Below are 19,985 nucleotides of genomic sequence, written 5' to 3' on the forward strand. Positions count from 1 at the left end.
CCCACCTGGTTGATACTCCCCTGAGCATCACCCACCGTCTCCCAGGTCCGCCGGCTCTTTTCCTGGATTTGGGGTCCCTGTGTGAGGCCTCCTTCACTGTAATGACTCAGGAGGCCTGGCCTGGTTGGACTGCAGGTCTGTCTCTGGGGTTCTGGCCGCAAGTGGGCCCGGACCCAGTGTTTTACCCTTTGCTGGGCTGAAACGGCAACATGTGGGCCAGACTATTTTTAAGCAGGTACCGCATCACTAAGTGCTTCCGAACATTAGACAAGTCATTTTGCGTTGGATTGGCTCTCCGTGAATTGAGGATCCACCTTCCCCAAGGTGACCCGCAGCAGAAGAACACCAGAGCTCACTGGGGCACTTCCTGCTACCTCAGGGCACCTGATGAGCTGGTGGGAGGAGGGGGGCGGGGGGGGGGGGGTGGTGGGGGTACCTGTGCTTACCTGGCTGAGATTGAGAGGCTGCTGCTGCTGGAAGTGTGGTCCTGGCCTCTGCTGCCGGTAGGCAATCGCTCCAGACGAGCTCCCTGAAGAGTGACCGCTGGTGGAGGTCACGTTGCTGGAGGACTTGGACTTGAAGGAGGACGAATGGTGACTGGTGTTGACTGTGTCGTGAAGAGAAAAAGGGCAAAGGTCAGTCACAGGTCCTTGGCTGCTCAGAAGACCCTGCCCTAGGGGGACAACAGTAGTCTTTCGAGGACACAGTCCCGTGACTGGACGATCCCTCATCAGCCGCACTGCCCCCAGACCCAGTGATGATGTTGACTCTGGAATGACACCTAGGCTGGAGCTTGTTCCACTGGTTGGGAGCAAACCCTGATGGACTTTAGAATTACTATCTGGTGACACTGAGCTCCAAAATCACTTCAGATGGTGACTGCAGCCATGAAATTAAAAGACGCTTACTCCTTGGAAGCAAAGTTATGACCAACCTAGACAGCATATTAAAAAGCAGAGACGTTACTTTGTCAACAAAGGTCTATCTAGTCAAGGCTATGGTTTTTCCAGTGGTCATGCATGGATGTGAGAGTTGGAGTAGAAAGAAAGCTGAGCGCAGAAGAATTGATGCTTTTGAACTGTGGTGTTGGAGAAGACTCTTGAGAGTCCCTTGGACTGCAAGGAGATCCAACCAGTCCATCCTAAAGGAGATCAGTCCTGGGTGTTCACTGAAAGAACTGATGCTGAAGCTGAAACTCCAATCCTTTGGCCACCTGATGCAAAGAGGTGACTCCTTTGAAAAGACCCTGATGCTGGGAAAGATTGAGGGCAGGAGGAGAAGGGGACTACAGAGGATGAGATGATTGGATGGCATCACCGACTCAATGGACATGAGTTTGGGTAAACTCCGGGAATTGGTGATGGACAGGGAGGCCTGGTGTGCTGCGGTTCATGGGGTCACAAAAAGTCGGACACGACTGAGCGACTGAACTGAGTGCCACAACTGAAAAAGAATTAATGTAATAGGCCCCAAACCACCACCCAAACTGAGTCTCAGCAAAGGGACTATGGTTTCTCAGATAGCAAGGAGACCAAACCAGTCAATCTTAAAGGAAATCAACCCTGAATATTCACTGGAAGGACTGATGCTGAAGCTCCAATACTTTGGTCACCTTATGTGAATAGCCGACCCACTGGAAAAGACTCTGATGCGGGAACGATTGAGGGAAAAAGGAGAAGCGGGCAACAGAGGATGAGATTGTTGGATGGCATCACTGACTCAATGGGCATGAGTTTGAGCAACTCCAGGAGATAGTGAAGGACTAGGAAGCCTGGAGGGCTGCAGTCCTTGGGGTCATGAAGAGTCGGACACGACTTAGCAACTGAACAACAACAATATATCCAGGGGTCGGGGGAACAACCAGAATAAAATGAAAAGGGGGAGGCAGTTTATATTAAAGAAACCATTTCAGTCATTGTTGGTGCCGAGTGACCTGTGAACAGCAATCCCCAGCAGAGTGGGATGTGTGTCTCCAGGGGGCAAAGTCAGAGGACCACGTGCAAGGACACGGGACATACGGAATTGAGTGAGACCGCTTGCCTACCTCTCAGTGTCTCTCCTGACATCAGGTATTCCTGTCCTGAAGCTTTGTCTAGATCAAGAGGAAGTGATCCACAGTGAATGCCAACAGGCCTTTAGCACAGGGAGTCCAGACACTCGCCAAAATCTGCAGTGTCCTCTGCAGACTCCCCGACTCTAAAACCATCCACGTTTCAGGGAGCCTCCCAGAGTAGGGACTTCAAGAAAAGACCCCAGAAAAAGGAGAAGTGGCAAGACAAATCCAGGACCTCAGAAGGCAGGGCTGTTTCTCGTGCTGTCAGCTGTGAGAATTCGGAAGATTTATTGGGGATGAGCATCTTTGGGAAACACAAAAGATGCGGTCTCAATCAGGCACCCCAGGACTGTGAGTGTAAAAAGAGCACATCTGGTCATTCCCAGGTGGCGCTAGTGGTAAAGAATCCACGTGTGAATGCAGGAGACCCAAAAGATGTGGATTTGATTCCTGGGTCTGGAAGATCCCCTAGAGGAGGGCATGGGAACCCACTCTTGCCTGGAGAATCCCATGGACAGAGAAGCCTGGCTTGCTGCAGTCCATAGGGTCACAAAGAATCGGATACAACTGAGTGACTGAGCACACTCCGCACCCTCTGGCTGTTCTAGGGGGTAGGGATGCTAACAATTAATGAAGCATACTTGACATAACTAGGTTGGATCAATTCTATTACAAATCCCAGGGTGATGAGATCAAAGTCATGATGATGAGATGCCTGAGGCTGGGGCCGGCAAGAGAGAATGCTGATTAACTGTTGATGGAGACAAAGCTGGAGAGTGAAGGCAAATCGGGAACCCGGGAGCAGGAGACTGGGGAGCACCCCGAGCATGAGAGGAGCCTCCTACTGGAGGCAACAGCCGTCCCCCCACCCCTGCCCCAGTAAAAGAAGAGCTGCCTCGCTGGGAAGGGGCGGGTCCTAGCAGAGATCCCAAATTCAACTGTGCATTGGTGCCCAGTGGCCCTCCCATTCTACCCACTGAAGTGCGAGATGCCCAGGAATTTGTATTCTTCATAAGCTTCCAGGAGAGCAGGAGCCAGCCTGGCCCTGGTGGATACAGCTGACCTGCGTCATGGAGTCAGGGTCTGTGCTCAGGCCAAACCTGGTTAGACTCTCAAAGGTCCCCCAAAACCTGGTGGTGGGGTTGAGGGAAGGGTTTAGGGGACCCATTGTAGGGTGAAGGATGGAAAGCTGCAGATGTTGGCTATCAGGACAACTTCAGTCTCCATCACTCAGCCATGGGGCTGCTGTGCTGGGGTGGTCAGCTCCTCCCTGCCCTGCAGATCACCAGATGTGCAGGTTGCCTCAGCCCAGCTGTGGACGGCACCTCTCTGCTCCTGTGTCAATGCTCTAGGAACTTTGTGGTAATTATACTTGAGGGAGAAACTCTTAAATGCAAGGGACCCATAGCTTGAGCCTGTAAGTGAAGAAATTAGAGAGCTTCAGATGAAATGGATGTGACAGAGCCAGGCCACCATCATCGCAGGGACAGGGGTGGGGGGCTGGGTCAGAGCTTGTCAAGTCGTCGGAGCAGGGGACCCCAGAATCAGGGAAGAGGGTCTTGAAAGGGACCAAGAGACTAAAAAAGGAATTTCCTCCTGCAGAGAGGAATGAAGTGACCTCGGAGTGGAGAAGGCAAGTGCTGAAGGTCAAGTTCTTGGGGCCTATTTTGGAGCTGGAAGGATGTACAGAGCTCTCTATCCGAGCCTTGCTGTTCAGTCCCTAAGTCGTGTCCAACTCTTTGCAACCCCGTGGACTGCAGCACGCCAGACTTCCCTGTCTTTCACCATCTCCTGGAGTTTGCACAAACTCATGTCCATTGAGTCAGAGATGCCATCCAACCACCCCATCTCTGTTGTCCCCTTCTCCTCTTGCCCTCCATCTTTCCTAGCTGCTCTCAAAGATCTGCTGCTTGGGAATGGGCCTGGGTTCATGGGTGGCCCCTGGTGGCCCTGTCCACACAAGGCGGGTGGCAGAGTGCTTCAGATCCCGGGTGAGCCCTGGAAGGCCAGCCACATGGCCACGGTGGAGTTAACCTCTCTGTGAATCTGTTTTCCCATGTGGAAAACTGGGAGAGTAATGGAAACTACGTTAGGGTCATTGTGAGGATTACCTGAGTTAAAGGACATAGAATGCTTAGTATGTGGCACGTGTTCGGCTCTTAACAGTGTTAGCTATGGTTGATGTCTTTATTACTGAGCCCTGTTCCTTGGCTAAGGCTAATGCTCAAGGAACAGATGTCTGCCCCAACTTGGGACCATCAAGTCCTATCTTCTGGGACAGGGAAACTGGGAGCCTGGGGGGTCACTGGGTCAGGAAGACGCAGTGCCCAGAAGGCAGGCATTGGGCCTGCAGTGGCTCAGATCAAGGAGTTCTGTCCCATCCGGGACTTAGTGGTTGACCTTTCCCTCAGTCCTGCATTTTCCTTATGACAGTGCAGAGTTTGTTCTATTGCCTTCCAGAAGAACCTTAACTACCCTGAGACCTGAGGAGGCTACGTGAGACATTTTCAGGGATCCTTTCTGAACTGAGACCCACAGAGGGGGTGAGCACTGAGAGAAGATGAACCAAAAAAAGAGAAAGAAAATGGACTGCACAGCCTCTGTCTTGACCTGAGAGGGCTCAGGGAACCCTGGGATCCCCACAAAGGTGGCCGGTTCACACTCTGGCCATAAAGGGGCCGAATGGGCCCCAGGAGACCGAGGAAGGCTGCTCTCCTGATTCTTCTGAGCTGAGCTAGGAGGGTTGTGCCGCTAACAGTGGGTGTCAGTGTTGAGAGACACCACAGGCTGGTGGGCCGACAGGGACCAAAATGAAGCTCCTTCCTGCCTTCTGCTGTTCCTAGGAAGGCAGGTCCTCACAGGGGAACATATACCTCTCTTTACATCAGGAAATCACACCACAGGCTTCCCCAGAGACAGCATCATGAGGTGCTTTAGAACCAGCAGCCTTTCTGAGAATTCTGAGAATAACTTCCTTTTTTTTTGGTCCAGTGTATCGCTGAGAGATTCTCATCCCTTCTGCTCTAACAATCTTTGCGGAAATGTAGTGGGGTGAGTCCTCAAAACTGCCATGGGTGGCCCACAGCAAATAGCTGATGGTGGAAACGGGCAACGGAATGTGAAAAGGGTGACCTGTGGGCTCCACAAAGCTGCCTCCGTCCATCTCACTGTTGTTCTGGGTCCTGACAGAAAACTGCTGTGTTAGGCGGGGCAAAGCTGGCTTTTGGTTTCCTCACCTGTCTCAACTAGGGGTTGGACCACCTCATCTTAAAGTTTCAATAACTCCCAATTTTGCCAGGACCAAGACCAACAAAGCTCTGAGCTGGAGGATGCCTAACCTGCGATGATGTGGCCACTCTCTCATGCATCCTCCTCTGTGTTTAAAAGGCCGAGGGAATTTCAGCATCAGTTACTTGCTGCCCGCCCCCCCCACCCCCCCGCCACCCCAGCAACCCCTGCCTTTATGAATTCCCAGAGGACCTGGGTAAGGTCTGTTCTGAGCCAATTCTTACAGACCACTGTCCTGAATTGTAAAGGGGCTGTTACTGCTACGGAGTTCCCTCTGAGAGGTCTTGGAACACGGGCATCCTCAATTTACAACACTCATCATCTCATTCTGTAGATCGACAGTCTCTGATCAGAAATCCCTGGGGTCAGACACTTTTGAAATCAAGACTTTCAGATTTTAGAAGGGAATTTGATACATATTCAACATTTTAGGTTACCCCCAAAGAAGCCTTGGGCACTAACCACGTAATAAAAAGAAGTGAATATTTCTGTTATAAAATACGGGGACATTTCACTAAGTGGCACAGATATGACTATGACACAAGTAGGAATATGACAAAGGGACTTGCAAACTGCCTCTGGTTAGTTCAGGTCTGGTTTTACCAGCTGAGTTTGCTGTGAACTTAAAATCTGATTTTCAGAGCTTTTTGGATTTTGGATTACAGATGAAAAAGAATATGTCCTTCTCTTCTTGCTGGTCTTAAGGTTTTCAACAACATAGTCTTGACACCGTCACTGTTAATTAAGCAGAAGAACCCCTCACACCAAGATGTGTGCATTTAAGGCTGTAATCTTTATAAATGGGCTACATGCAGGCGACCTGAGGACTTAAGGGTGCGAGGACAGGAAAGGTTTGAGGAGTCAATGCCCAGATTCTCAACTTTCAGATGTGTCTTTTCCTAAATGGGTGCACTGGCCCTAGGACCCACTGGTTCCCTTACCCGCCTTCTCTCTCGCATTCACCCCTCTTACAAAAGAAAGGCTCCCTTCTCACTCTCCTCAATGTTTGCACTGCCACCAGGTACGAGAAACCTAAGGGGTGCCCAAATGGAATAATTCCAGAACATGTGGTTCCTGAGGACGGTCTCTTGAGAGCAAAGAAAGCCACCCTCAGTAGGAAACACTGAGGGCTGACCAGGCTTGTTCCCACTCAGGCAACAAACTCTCTGCAAACTCCCCACCCATCCGTCCATCCATCCACTCATCTGTCCATCCATCCATCCGTCCATGAGATATAATTTAGAAAGGAGGTGGCCGTCATCACAGGGGGGAGTTTTTGTGACAGATATGAGGTCATCTCTGGCCGCCTGGGCTGACAACAAGGAATCTTCTCAAGCAGGATCCTTGGTGAAGATCTACTAACCACCCACTCCCCACACCCAGGTTGTTAAATGCTCCTGTAACGAGACTGTGAGCTGCAGAAAGCAGAACACCAGCCTCCAGAGAGATGCTCCTGGCAGCTCCGCCCCGAATTACCTGGCCCCAGGCTGTCACACTCCACCAGCACCTCGCTGGCCTGGGTTTTCAGGGGGGGCACGATGATGGTCCGGGGGTTCCCCGTGCAGTGCGGCTCCAGGCTCCCCTTGGTGTCGAAGGTGGGGGCGTTGTGCCCGGCGCGCTGCTGCACGGAGTAGGGGCTGGTGTTGCTAGAGGAGTCGGAGTAGGGCGAGTCGTGGACCGTGACACAGCTGATGACGTTTTTTCTCTGCTTGGAGACAGTGCTGGAAACGCAAAGGGAGAGACCAGGACCGTGAGAGGCTGTGAGACACCTGACTGGCCGGGCAGAGCCGCATTTGCTGCGGGCAGGGGCAGGAGGGCAGGAGAGAGGGTAGGAATGTGACTTCTGCTCTCTAGAACCCGAATGGGGAAACCCAGGAGTCACCAATCTCAGCAGCGGGGGTGGGGGTGGGGGTGGGGAAGATGTGAGGGCAAGAGAAGGGGCTGGAGTGGGGCCCACAGAAGCTTCTGGAAATGGGGTGAGAGAACCTTCTGGGCACGCCTGGGCTCTCCCCCATGCAGCAGGGCTCAGCAGACCTGCCGGGGAAGCACTGGCAGCCCAGAGCTGCATGGCAGTCGTCCACTAAAAAAGTCACAACCTAGAAACGGAGAGTTATCTTTTGTTTGGTGGGCATTCCCAGTCCTTGGACTGCTTGGAGATCAAACCAGTCAATCCTAAGGGAAATCAACCCTGAATATTCATTGAAAGGACTGATGCTGAAGCTGAAACTCCAATCCTTTGGCCACCTGATGTGAAGCGCCGACTCACTGGAAAAGACTCTGATGCTGGGAAAGATTAAGGGCAAGAGGAGAAGGGGATGGCAGAGGATGAGATGGTTGGATGGCATCCCTGACTCAAGGGACATGAGCTTGAGCAAACTCTGGGAGATAGTGAAGGGCAGGGAAGCCTGGCGTGCTGCAGTCCATGGGGTTGCAAAGCGTTGGACACAAATGAGTGACGATACAACCACCACCTAGGACTTGGAGTCCGAGAGACAGCATCTCAAGTGATCCTGAGATAACTGTTCCGAGGAGGTAGGGGGAGGAATCAGGTTATAGAGAAGTTTGTAGCAAGGGGCAAGTAGTCTGAACATCAAAAGGTTATTGTCAATTAAGGAAAAATAGCTAGGTTGTGACATCCCTGTTTACTACGGCAGGAAATACTCCATTTGACATTATATTTGGAGGCCCGAAATCGCTGATGGCTGTGACATCCTTGTTTACTGATAAGGCAGGAGTTATTCCATTTCACACAGCGCCCTCTCAGCCACCAGGGAGGGACATAAAAGCACACAGAGCACCCAGCCAGACCCCGGCAACCCGAGGCTGTGGTGTGGAAGAACACCCCTGGGAACGAAGAGCATAAGCTTTATTAGGCTTGGGGCCTGGGAGACCCCGCCAATTTAGGCAAGAGAGGATAAGGCATCCAAGAGGGGCTGGGATGCAGTGAGAGGGATGGAAGAGTGAGGCGCTGACCACGCTAATCCCACACACAGCTGAGGAATCGGAGCTGGACCCCACAGCCTCAGCTACCTCTCTGCTCTGGGGATGGGATGGGTGATGGCTTTGTCGGGCAGGCCACCCAAGACCCCCAAGTCCCCATCTCAGGGAAGTCCCGACCCTCCTGCAGCTTCTCCACTGCTGGGCTGAGGGTGGGGTGGGGGTAAAAGACTCCTGTGAGGGCGCTGCTCTGAACCCCTGGTCTTCATTCTAGAACCGAGACTTCACACACTGATGGGGAAGAACAGGCTTTGCCTGGCTCTGGGCCAGCACATTTCTTTTTTCCTGAGATATTTACATTTGCCACTTTGGGAACCAATTCTGTCTGCCTCCCAGCTCCCTGAGAGGCTGGTGGGATGACAGATATGGAATTGGTTGCTTATTGTGAAAGGTGTAAAAATGGATCGCACCTATTTTTGTATATTGATCATCTATTTTTAAGAAATATCGATTGCCTAAGTAAGATGGTCAATGTCCAACCACTTGGCTAAGAAGCCGGTATTTATAGAGCGCCTAATGGAGCCACAATACTGCCACCTCCCAACCCAGGTGTCTTGCCCAAGGTCACACAGCCAGTGACAGCCAGATTCCAAGACTGATCTCTGCCCCACCTGAGGGCAGTGGAGAAACGAGAAACTGGACCCCAGGGCTAAAAGGCTGAGGGGCTGGGAGTGAGTTCACAGGAGGCCTGATGCCTTGCTCCCCAATGCCTGCACTGCTGACATCTGGGCTGGATAATTCCTCTTGGGGCTTCGCTTCTGTCCCCGCTGGATCAGGGTGGAAGCGTCCCTCTCTGCGTCTGTGGGTAAGGACACAGGCCGGCAGACAGATGTCTTCAGCAAGTGCTGGTGGCCTTGGGTGACTGTTCAACCTCCAAGCGATTCAATCTCCTTATCAGTAAGGTGTAGATAATAATAGTACTTACATCACAGGCTTGTTTTGAGACTCAAATGAGAAAATACACAAAGTATTTTGAATGGTATACAACACAGAGTAAGTATTCTATGAAAACTAGCTTCTATTATTGGTGTTACCTCATTTAACATGTGAAAACAGATTTGCAGGAAAAAGTATCTCTAGGCAAAATGAGTTCTATGAAGGTACAGACTTGCTGGGAAAGTTTCTAGTCTAGGAATAAACCAGAAGACTGATAGGAAAGACGTTAAAACCCATCAGTTAGATACCTTGGAGATCTATAGTAGGTGCTACAGGAAATTTTTGTATAAAGAAATATAATACGTGTCTCCGCCCTAGGAGATGATTAAATCTCACTGAAGGATTGTATAATGATTAAAATCTCAGTGAAGGATTGTATAAAAACATGACAAGTTACACACTAAAAGTTTTAAAATAATCAGTTAAAGAGAAAGGATGTCATAAAGACTTCCATGATGAACTGTCAAGTGAGCTGTGCAGATGATAATTAAGAACTCTGAAGAAGGCAAGGAATGAATTGATTGTGTATACTTATAGCTCTTCATTCTAACTTTGATAAACTGGATATATCTTAATTAAGAAAAACTATGCGCATGTGTGCTCAGTCGCTCAGTTATGTCCGACTCTTTGACCCCAGTGGACTGTAACCCACCAGGCTCCTCTGTCCATGGGATTATCCTGTCGAGAACACTGGAGTGGGTTGCCATTTCCTACTGCAGGGGATAAAGAACTACACTTTCTACTTTTAACAGCTGAAATGCAAAAGGCCCACATGCTTGTTGCTCAAACACAGTTTGAGGTAAACAGTTACTGTATAACCCAGTGATTCTGGTCTAGGTAAGTACAAAACGGAACTGAAAGCCAAAACAGACTTGTATGCTAATGTTCACTGCTGTAGTATTCACCATAGCCAAAAGGTGGGAATAACCTCAGTGCCCATCAGCTGATCAATGGAACAGTATTCAGCCATAAAAATGAATAAAGTTCTGATACACGCTACAATACGGATGAATCTTGACAATGTTATGCTAAGTGAAGTAAGCCAGACACAAAAGGACCGATATTGTGTGATTCCACTTATATGAGATTCCTAGAATAGGCAAACTCATAGAGACAGAATGTAAATTAGAAGTTGGTTACCAGGGGCTGCGGGGTGGGGAGAGGAGTTTGGGTAGTTGCTGCTTCATGGTACAAAGTTTCTGTTTGAGGTGATGGAAAAGTTTTGGAAATAATGGTGACGGCTGCACACACTGTGAATGTATTTAGTGTCACTGAACTGTACACTTAAAAATGGTTAAAGTGGCAAACTTTATTATATATATAGAGAGATGGGAATACCAGACCACCTGACCTGCCCCTTGAGAAACCTGTATGCAGGTCAGGAAGCAACAGTTAGAACTGGACATGGAACAACAGACTGGTTCCAAATAGGAAAGGGAGTCCGTCAAGGCTGTATATTGTCACCCTGCTTATTTACCTTATATGCAGAGTACATCATGAGAAACACTGGGCTTGGAAGAAGCACAAGCTGGAATCAAGATTGCTGGGAGAAATATCAATAACCTCAGATATGCAGATGACACCACCCTTACAGCAGAAAGCGAAGAACTAAAGAGCCTCTTGATGAAAATGAAAGAGGAGAGTAAAAAAGTTGGCTTAAAGCTCAACATTCAGAAAACTAAGATCATGGCATCCAGTCCCATCACTTCATGGCAAACAGATGGGGAAACAGTGGAAACAGTGGCTGACTTTATTTTTCTGGGCTCCAAAATCACTGCAGATGGTGATTGTAGCCCTGAAATTAGAAGATGCTTACTCCTTGGAAGGAAAGTTATGACCAACCTAGACTGCATATTTAAAAGCAGAGACATTACTTTGTCAACAAAGGTCCGTCTGGTCAAGGCTATGGTTTTTCCAGTAGTCATGTATGGATGTGAGAGTTGGACTGTAAAGAAAGCTGACCCCTGAAGAATTGATGCTTTTGAACTGTGGTGTTGGAGAAGACTCTTGAGAGTCCCTTGGACTGCAAGGAGATCCAACCAGTCCATCCTGAAGATCAGTCCTGGGTGTTCATTGGAAGGACTGATGTTGAAGCTTAAACTCCAATCCTTTGGCCACCTGATGAGAAGAGCTGACTCACTGGAAAAGACCCTGATGCTGGGAAAGACTGAGGGCAGGAGGAGAAGGGGACGACAGGGGATGAGATGGTTGGATGGCATCACTGACTCAATGGACATGGGTTTGGGTAAACTCCGGGAGCTGGTGATGGACAGGGAGGCCTGGCGTGCTGCGGTTCATGGGGTTGCAAAGAGTCGGACACGACTGGGCGACTGAACTGAGACTGAGTGCCACAACTGAAAAAAAATTAATGTAATAGGCCCCAAACCACTTAATTGGACACTTTAAATGGGTGAATTGTATGGTACGCAAATTACATCTCAAGTTTTAAAGTTCATCTGCTTATTCAGGAACAAGAAAGCAAATGGGACTCACAGGGTAGGTGGGGATGAACAACTCAGATGTGGCAGAAGAACTAGAAAGTGGGGCACCGGGGAAAGGTCCCCAAGCCTCCAAAGTAGGGACATGAAATCTGAGAGCAGCAAGTTCTGGAAAGCTGTGGAAATGGGAAGGAGCACTGGGGCTTTCCTGATGGCTCAGCAGTAAAGAATCCATCTGCAATGCAGGAGAAACAGGAGACTCGGGTTCGATCCCTGGGATGGAAAGATCCCCTGGAGAAGGCAATGGCAACCCACTCCAGTATTCTTGCCTGGAAAATCCATGGACAGATGACAGGCTATAGTCCAGGGGGTGGCAAAGAGTCGGACTGAGTGATTAACCTACCAAACAATGGGAGGAAGGAGAGCTGCCTTTAAAAAAAAAAAAGAATTGGCGAAAGAAGCCACAGCTGCTCTCTGCGGGGTTGGGGCGGGCCTGTGAGCAATCTGTCGTGTCATAAGATGTTGTTAGAGGAAACGCCCCCAGTTCTAATGCCCCACTCCTGGCACCTTCACAAAATGCTCCCAGGACCAGGGTCAGCGCCGGGAGACTGAGCGTGCGGCTAGCCTGCCCCGCCCTTCACTCTCAGCTTCGGTCACAGCCAGTTCCGCCTGATTAAATGACACACACACAGTGACTCATCTGGTCACCTCACTAAACGCAGAAATGTTCTGCTGCAGGTGCAGCCTGTGGGTGGCGGGCCCCACGTGAAGGACAGAGGCTGGCTGTTGCCAAATGTGTCCTCTGAGCCGGCGCTCTAGGCCTGGCGCTGTTGTCCATGTTATTGGTGTGACCTTGGGCAGTGGCTTGGATATACTGGGGTGACCCTGGATGTCCCTCCAGCTCTAACCTGCTATGAAATTGTTAGGGAGAGTGGCATTAAAGAAGCCATTTGTGGTTCCCCAAATATTTATTTTTAAAGACATTTAAAAGAGGATTTGCTTTACTCCTAATTTGGAGAGAAAATAAATCCTTTTAGTAAGCGTATTTTTCATGGAGACCCAGACCAAGACACTCCCTGCTGACTACATATCCTCCTTAGGTTCTGCGTAGTTTATTAAATAGGGCTTCCCCGGTGGCTCAGACGGTAAAGAATCTGCCTCCAATGCAGGAGACGTGGGTTTGATCCCTGGGTCAGGAAGATCCACTGGAGAAGGAAATGGCCACCCATTCCAGTATTCTTGTCTGGAGAATCCCATGGACAGAGGAGCCTGGAAGGCTACAGTTTATAGGGTCATGAAGAGTCAGATATGACTGAGGGACTAAGACACAAATAGAAAATGGGCAAATTAAACACCCCCCGCCCCCCCAACTAATTTTGGCCAAGCTGTAACTGAATTCAAGGTGGATGTACTTGGAATTCTTTACTCAAGTTAGAAATTTCAGAGAGGCTTCAGGTCAATACAAGTAAGAATTTTCTGACAACTGGAATCATCTGAACATACAGTGGGCCAATTCATGAACCAATGAGCTTCCTGTCACTGAAGGATGGCTTTCTGGCAAGAGTCTTATAAAGCTGACAGCTGATCTAGATGACCCCTCAGAACTGAAAGCCATCTTCCGACGGAAACCTAACAGGTAGTGACTCTTTCCACCAAAGGGGTCGAGGAATTCTGCATGTCATTTTCTTGATATCTATCAGGAGTGTGGGATAAAACCTCTCTGAGCTCTTCAGGGATTCCTCGCTTTTTTCTGAGCTGGAAGTCCCCATGCCTGACGAGCAGACAGGTACAACACAGTCTGACGCTGATATACCTACCTTTTTGGGTTTATATGTGACAGGATTGGAAGAGGTGAATTAACTTGATAGCTCTGTTTCTAATCTCTTCTATTGTTAGAATCTCTGTGCTCTACTTGATGTACTATGCAGATTAAAGAACAAATGGGAAGCTGTTAAATGAGTCAGTTTAAAAATGAGCACGCATCTGACACGGTGACTACGGATTCTTTTAGCTCCTACATGTCGATTCTGCTGGGATTCATCCCACCATAGTGTCTAATTATTATTGATAGCTTATCAATCCCATTATGAATTGGTTAATGGAAGTGAGACAGACAGTGACAAGAGCAGAATGAGAAATCCTTGCTTAAATGGCCTCGACAGAACATCACTTCTGAATAAAGAACAAAGCTGCCAGAGTTCATGACTGCATTGTGTTGTCATGGCAATAGCTGATTTTCATCATTTTCAAGTGATGAAAAGAAACAAGGAACTAAGAAGCAAAGAAATCAGCCCCAATGGAGAAAACATGGCTGGAGAATCAGACACAATTCTGCGACCCCTTCTCTGTAGGACCCTACCTGGAATATGCTTCTGATTTCTATTTGCCGGTCAACTCCACCCTGCAGGACCAGAGTCAAAACTCATCTCCACCAATGAACTTTCCATGCCATAATCTACACTATATGCGAAAACTGCTCTTCTGTTATCATGACACTGATTACTGAATATAGATAGATAATGTTTACTGAATGCACAACTACTGTACAAAGTCCTTTACATGTTTTATCCCCTTGAATCCTCACAGCTGGACTATAAGGTAGAGAAAGTTATAACTTTCATTTTGAGAACAGGAAAATGTTGAGTGCTTTAGGATGCTTTAGGTCACTTGGATATTCAAGGTCACATAGCTGGTTAGGGACAGAGCTGGGCTGGAACCAAGAGCTAGCATTCTTCTTCTGCTGCTTTTTCTTTTTGTGACTGAGTGTGGTCTTAGTTTATTTAAAACTTTTTATTTTACTGTGGTAAGAATATGCAACATGAGATCTACTTTCTTAAAATTTTAAGTATATAATACGGTATCAGTGACGCTGTATAGCAGATCTCTGAAGTTTATTCATTGTAACTGAGATTTATGCCTGTTGATTAGCGACTGCCCATGTCCCACAGCCCCTGGCAACCGAGATATAATTCTTTGATTCTGTGAATTAGACTATTTTAGATAGCTCATGTATGAGGTTGCATACTGCACATTTTCCTTTTTAAGGCTGAACAGCATCCCTCTGTACGAACCGGTCCCATTTTCTTTATCCATTCATCTGATGGACACTTAGGTTGCTTCTACATCTTGGCTATTGTGACTGATGCTGCAGGCAACATGGGAGAGTGGGTATCTCTTTGAGGTTCTAATATTAATTCTTTAGGATAAACACTCAGAAGTGGGACTGCTAGATCACATGGCAGTTCTGTTTTTCACTTTTTGGCTGAGCCCCACAGAATATGGGATCTTTGTTCTCTGACTGGGGATTGAGCCTGCACCTCCTGCATTGGAAGCATGGAGTCTTAACCACTGGACTACCCGGGAAGTCCCTATTTTTAATTTTTTTGAGGAACCTCCATACTGTTTTCCATAGTAGCTGTACCAACTTATACTCCCACCAGCAGCGTACAAGAGTTCTAACGTCTCCACTTCCTCCATCAACACGTCAGCTTTTGTCTTTTTGGTAACAGCCATCCTGCCACGTGTGACGTGATATCACACCATGGTTTTGCTTTGCATTTCCCTGATTATGACTGAGGCTAAGCACTTTTCATATGGCTGCTGGTACATCTTTTAAGTAAACTCTGTCCAAATCCTTAGCCCACTTTTAAATTCGGTTACTGTTTTTTTTTTTTTTTTTTTGCTGTTGGGTTGTCCAGAGCCCGCACTCCCTCTTCATCACCAGCTACACGGCTCCTCCTACTCATGAGGACTGAGAATGTAAGGCAACTGAGAGTCCTCCTTCGGGCTCCACCAGGGCCGAGTCGGTGACAGTGGCATTAGGGTGTGAACTGTTCGCTGTGCTGTTCCCACTCCCCTTCCACCCAACCAGAAATAAACGGCCGACAGCCTTTAACTAGCCCTTCACGTGGGTGGGGGGACAGGGGTGCCAATGCCACCAGGTCAGCGTGCTCCTCCCAATGCATCACGTGGCCTCCAGTTTAAAGAAAGCTGAGCACCGAAGAATTGATGCTTTTGAACTGTGGGTTGGAGAGGACTCTTGAGAGTCCTTTGGGCTGCAAGGAGATCCAACCAGTCAACCTTAAAGGAAATCAGTCCTGAATATTCATTGGAAGGACTGATGCTGAAGCTGAAACTCCAATACTCTGGCCACCTGATACGAAGAACTGACTCATTGGAAAAGACCCTGATGCTGGGAAAGACTGAGGGCAGGAGGAGAAGGGGACGATAGAGGATGAGATGGTTGGATGACATCACCGACTTGGTGGACATGAGTTTGAGTAGGCTCCGGGAGCTGGTGATGGACAGGGAGACCTGGTGTGCGGTCCATGGGGTCTCAAAGAGTCAGACACGACTGAGCAACTGAACTGAGGACCAAAAAACAAAACTCGACATTTTAAATTTGGTGCATACATTCCATTTGAGTTACATTATCCATATATGTATGTCCCTCAATATGGACTGTACCTCTCCAGGCTTCTCTGTCTATGGAATTCTCCAGGCAAGAATATTAGAGTGGGTTGCCATTTCCTTCTCCAGGGGACCTTTCTGACCCAGGGATCAAAACCTGCATCTCTTATGTCTCCTGCACCAATAGGTGGGTTCTTTACCACTAGCGCCACCTGGGAAGCCCCAAGATATGCACACATATACACACGTCACCATTATGATCACTTTTAACTTGACTACCTTCTGTAGAAATCTGAAACGGGGTCTGGAAGGAGCCATGGGTGGCCCTGGTCTTCAGGCATCACGCACAGTGGCCGGTGTTCACTCTGCCCCCTGCCTTCTACATTCCTCCAAGTCTCTCCTGATCACGCTGGGTCCATCCCCTGGGCGCGGCTCTGCCCTGTGCTTTCCAAACCACTCCTGCCCTGCTCCCTCTGCCCTGCGGAAGGCAGGGAGGACACCAGGTCATCGCTACACATCAGTAACAGCTTTGTAACACGGGGAAGTATAGGACTGGCGGCTGGGGCAGTTGGGTGCAGTATCTCCTCTTCAAAATGCAGTCTTTTCATAAAATGCAGCCCTTAACCACTGGGATGTTCTGACTGAAGCCCAGGAGAGAGGAAGCCATGAAGTACTCTCCTCAAGACTCACATCTCCCGGGAAGAGTCAGGTGATGGAAATTGGTCATCAGATTTAACTTAACACCGAAAAATAGAAAGCCCTCCAAATGACACTGCATGCTGGGTTCCTGTGCTTCCTTCCTCAGGCCTGGCTCTGACGCCACCAGCACAGCACGAAGTTGGCCTGAGTGGGTGTGTGTGCTATCCCCCATTAAGTGGATGTTAATTCTTCAGACAGTCTTTTGGGCAGTAGCACATCACCTTCCTGACTGTGACTTTTCTATAGTAATTTATCTGGATTTTCAATTCAGTGTCAAAAAGAACATTTGGGGGGGGGTGGTCACACTTTTGGGGGATAAACAGTTTCAGAATGATCCCTGTCTAAAATCCTTAGGGATAATGATGAATCAATCTCCTAGGGAAGTTCACATTTTGGTCAGATTAGCTGTGACGCTCTAAGCATCACTTGCAAAGTGATGCAGGATACAGCAGTGCCCTGATGACCTTGGTAAATGAACCCTGTCTACCAGAAATAGATAATTGAATGAGCAGATAAATGAATGAATAATGGAGACCGGGCAAAATGATTTCTAATGGATCAGCTGAAATGAGCCACTCTGGTCACACACTCTGGAAGCCTGTATGATGTAGCCTCATGGCCCCTAAAAGACAGTTTCAGCACAAGGCAAGGTTGGCAGAAAAGTCTGAATAATAAGACAGGCACCCATAAACTTTCTCCAAGGAAATTTCAAGGGAGAAAAGATGGCTTATTCAGCACATGCAGAGAGTCAGCTGCTCCTCTCATCAAAATCATTTATGTGTATTTAAAGTATGACTGGTTCTACTACCAAATCCTGGGGAATCCAAAAACATATCTGTTTTCTATCTTTACACAAACAACTCTAGCCATGACCACAGGGCCCCCTCATTCAACATGGAAAAAGAGGAGGCTACTGGGTCTTGCCTGGCCTCCTCGCTTTTTCAAACCTTCTCGAAGAAATGAGAACAGCTGAATTCTGCCCGGCCTGCTGCTAGAGCAGCTGCACTCAACCAGTGCCTGGCCTCAGTCAGGGCTCAGTGATCATGCCCTGGACTCCCCACTGCCCTGGCCTGGTGCCCTGCACACAGCAGGTGAGACCATGGGTGTGGGCATGGTGATGGTCAGAGCAGGCCGAGGACATAATTTATAATGTGTTGAATTAATGACTAAAGAGAAATCAATTATTTTTGCCAGTAATTAAGATTGCCATTTCCTCACTGTCACGGAACCTGAATCCCAGTTCTGCTACTTAGAACCTTTGCCAGTCTGGGTCACTTACCTTTCCCAGGCCTCAGTTCCCTCATCTATCAAATGGGACTTCAACTGCCAGCCTTTTGTCTATCTCATCAAATGATGCAGAGACAGTACAGGTGAAACCCCCTGGGGAATGTCTGTTACAGCCCCCTTCCTGTCTGGTTCACTCGCCCCCAGCCTGCCCCTCACACTCTGGAGTCCTTCTTACAAGTAGTTGTTGAGTGTCCATCTGCTCTGGCAGCTAACAGTGCCACATGCTGGGGGTCGGGAACGATAATTTCGCCTTGACATTCCTCTGAAAATTCTAGACAAATGTCACCTGGTCCTGGAGATTTACCCACATGCTTGTGCTTATGTCCTCAGTGGCTAACTCGTGTCTGACTCTTTGCAACCCCATGGACTGTACCCCACCAGGCTCATATGTTCATGTCATTTCCCAGGCAAGAACACTGGAGTGGGTTGCCATTTCCTCCTCTAGGGGGTCTTCCAGATCCAGGGATCAAACCTGCATCTCCCTTGTCTCCTGCATTGGCAGGCGGATTCTTTACCACTGAGCCATCAAGGATTACTTGTCTTAGGCTGGCTCTAAAAGACGCTGCCATGTGATCCCATGCTCAACATCCCTGTGAGCATCACAGGAACTCCCCAACCCCCATCCCTCAACTCTCCAGAGGCTGTGTTGAGGCTGAGTCAGGTAAGGGGAAGCCGTTGGCATTTCAGGCAGGGTTACAGGGCTAGTACTGGGGCTGAGCTGCAAATAGGAAATGAGGTCAGAACACGGAAGAGCAGAATCAAGTTGCTAACAGCTGGGAGAAATTAGGTTTGGGAATGAGGACGGTCAGGGTCAAGAAGGGACGCGTCCACTGGAGCCCTGATGGGTAGAGAAGCTTACAGTCCGAGGGTGGCCAGGCGGCTCCCCAGTGGCCTGCACTGAGGGCATGTCCCGTCCTTGTTTTCCCAGAAATGATGCTTTGCTGGGAGCTCCTTAGCATCTCCTCGGAAAGCTGGCCACGCCCACCTAAGGGGAGATTCTCCCGCAAATCCCCCTTTCCATTCTGAAATCCCTTTTGTCCTGACCTCCCACTTTCTCTTATCAGCAAACCCCACCTGTTCTTGATCCCCCTCTGCCCACCTAAGGCTCCGCCCACCGGTGAGGTTCCACCCACCACTCATCTCACTGGAATTTGCAGCCTCACCTCCTCTGCCCATTGTCTAAGCCTATCAGGACCACTGACCTTGAAAAGCCCCCTCTTTCCTACTTCCTCAAGCTATTTCCTCTCTGAATCCCCACAGTCCTCTGCTAGTTTTTAGGGGCCTGGTAACCTGTTTCGTGTTATGAAGATTTGTACATGTCTTATCTTGCTTATTACCCTGCAAACCTCCTGAGGACAAAGACTGTCTACCTTATTTATGCAGCACCTGTGGTTCCGAGCATAATATCTTACCAGTGGGGCCAATAAATATTTACCCTGTTAAATTTTACGATAGTCTGATTTCTAAGAATGAGTACTCATATTTCCCCCTATCTTTTTCCTCATTACAAAATGCAGTCACATTAATGTGGTCACATTACACGATGGTTTCTCTATAAACAAAATAGCTACTGGTTTCTGTTTTATCTTCCACAGGCTCCAATACCTTCTCCTGCCTTCCTGGGTCCTCAAACATTTCTTTAAGGCAACAGTTATTTGATCTCTCTGGAAAACACTATTTTCTCATTCTGTGAGCTTCCCATCACACCTGTGGACAGCTAACACCTTTCTCGGTTTCTCTCTGGCCTCCAATTGCAGCCTCCCATGTTTGACGGAATGTCTCTGGTGCATCTTGTTAGCTTGGGCGGGCAGGCAGGCCGGCCCCTGCATCTTCCGTGTTACGAATCTCTGGTACTCAGCAGCCCACTGTCACTCACC

General features: G+C 48.7%; 1 protein-coding gene across 2 annotated transcripts in view; it reads right to left on the minus strand.

Annotated features, from left to right (window-relative positions):
- The window catches only part of HIPK2 (homeodomain interacting protein kinase 2), a 208,070-nt gene that overhangs the window by 12,626 nt on the left and 175,459 nt on the right, over positions 1 to 19,985 (minus strand). For both annotated transcript variants that reach the window (XM_043873196.1, XM_043873197.1), the window contains exons 13-14: positions 6,818 to 7,062; positions 447 to 607 (exon numbers count right to left, since the gene is read on the minus strand). In XM_043873196.1, the coding sequence (XP_043729131.1) occupies positions 447 to 607; positions 6,818 to 7,062 (406 nt within the window). The remainder of the gene's footprint in view (positions 1 to 446; positions 608 to 6,817; positions 7,063 to 19,985) is intronic.

This window comes from Cervus elaphus, chromosome 18 (assembly GCF_910594005.1).
Source record: "Cervus elaphus chromosome 18, mCerEla1.1, whole genome shotgun sequence".
NCBI classification, from domain to species: Eukaryota; Metazoa; Chordata; class Mammalia; order Artiodactyla; family Cervidae; genus Cervus; species Cervus elaphus.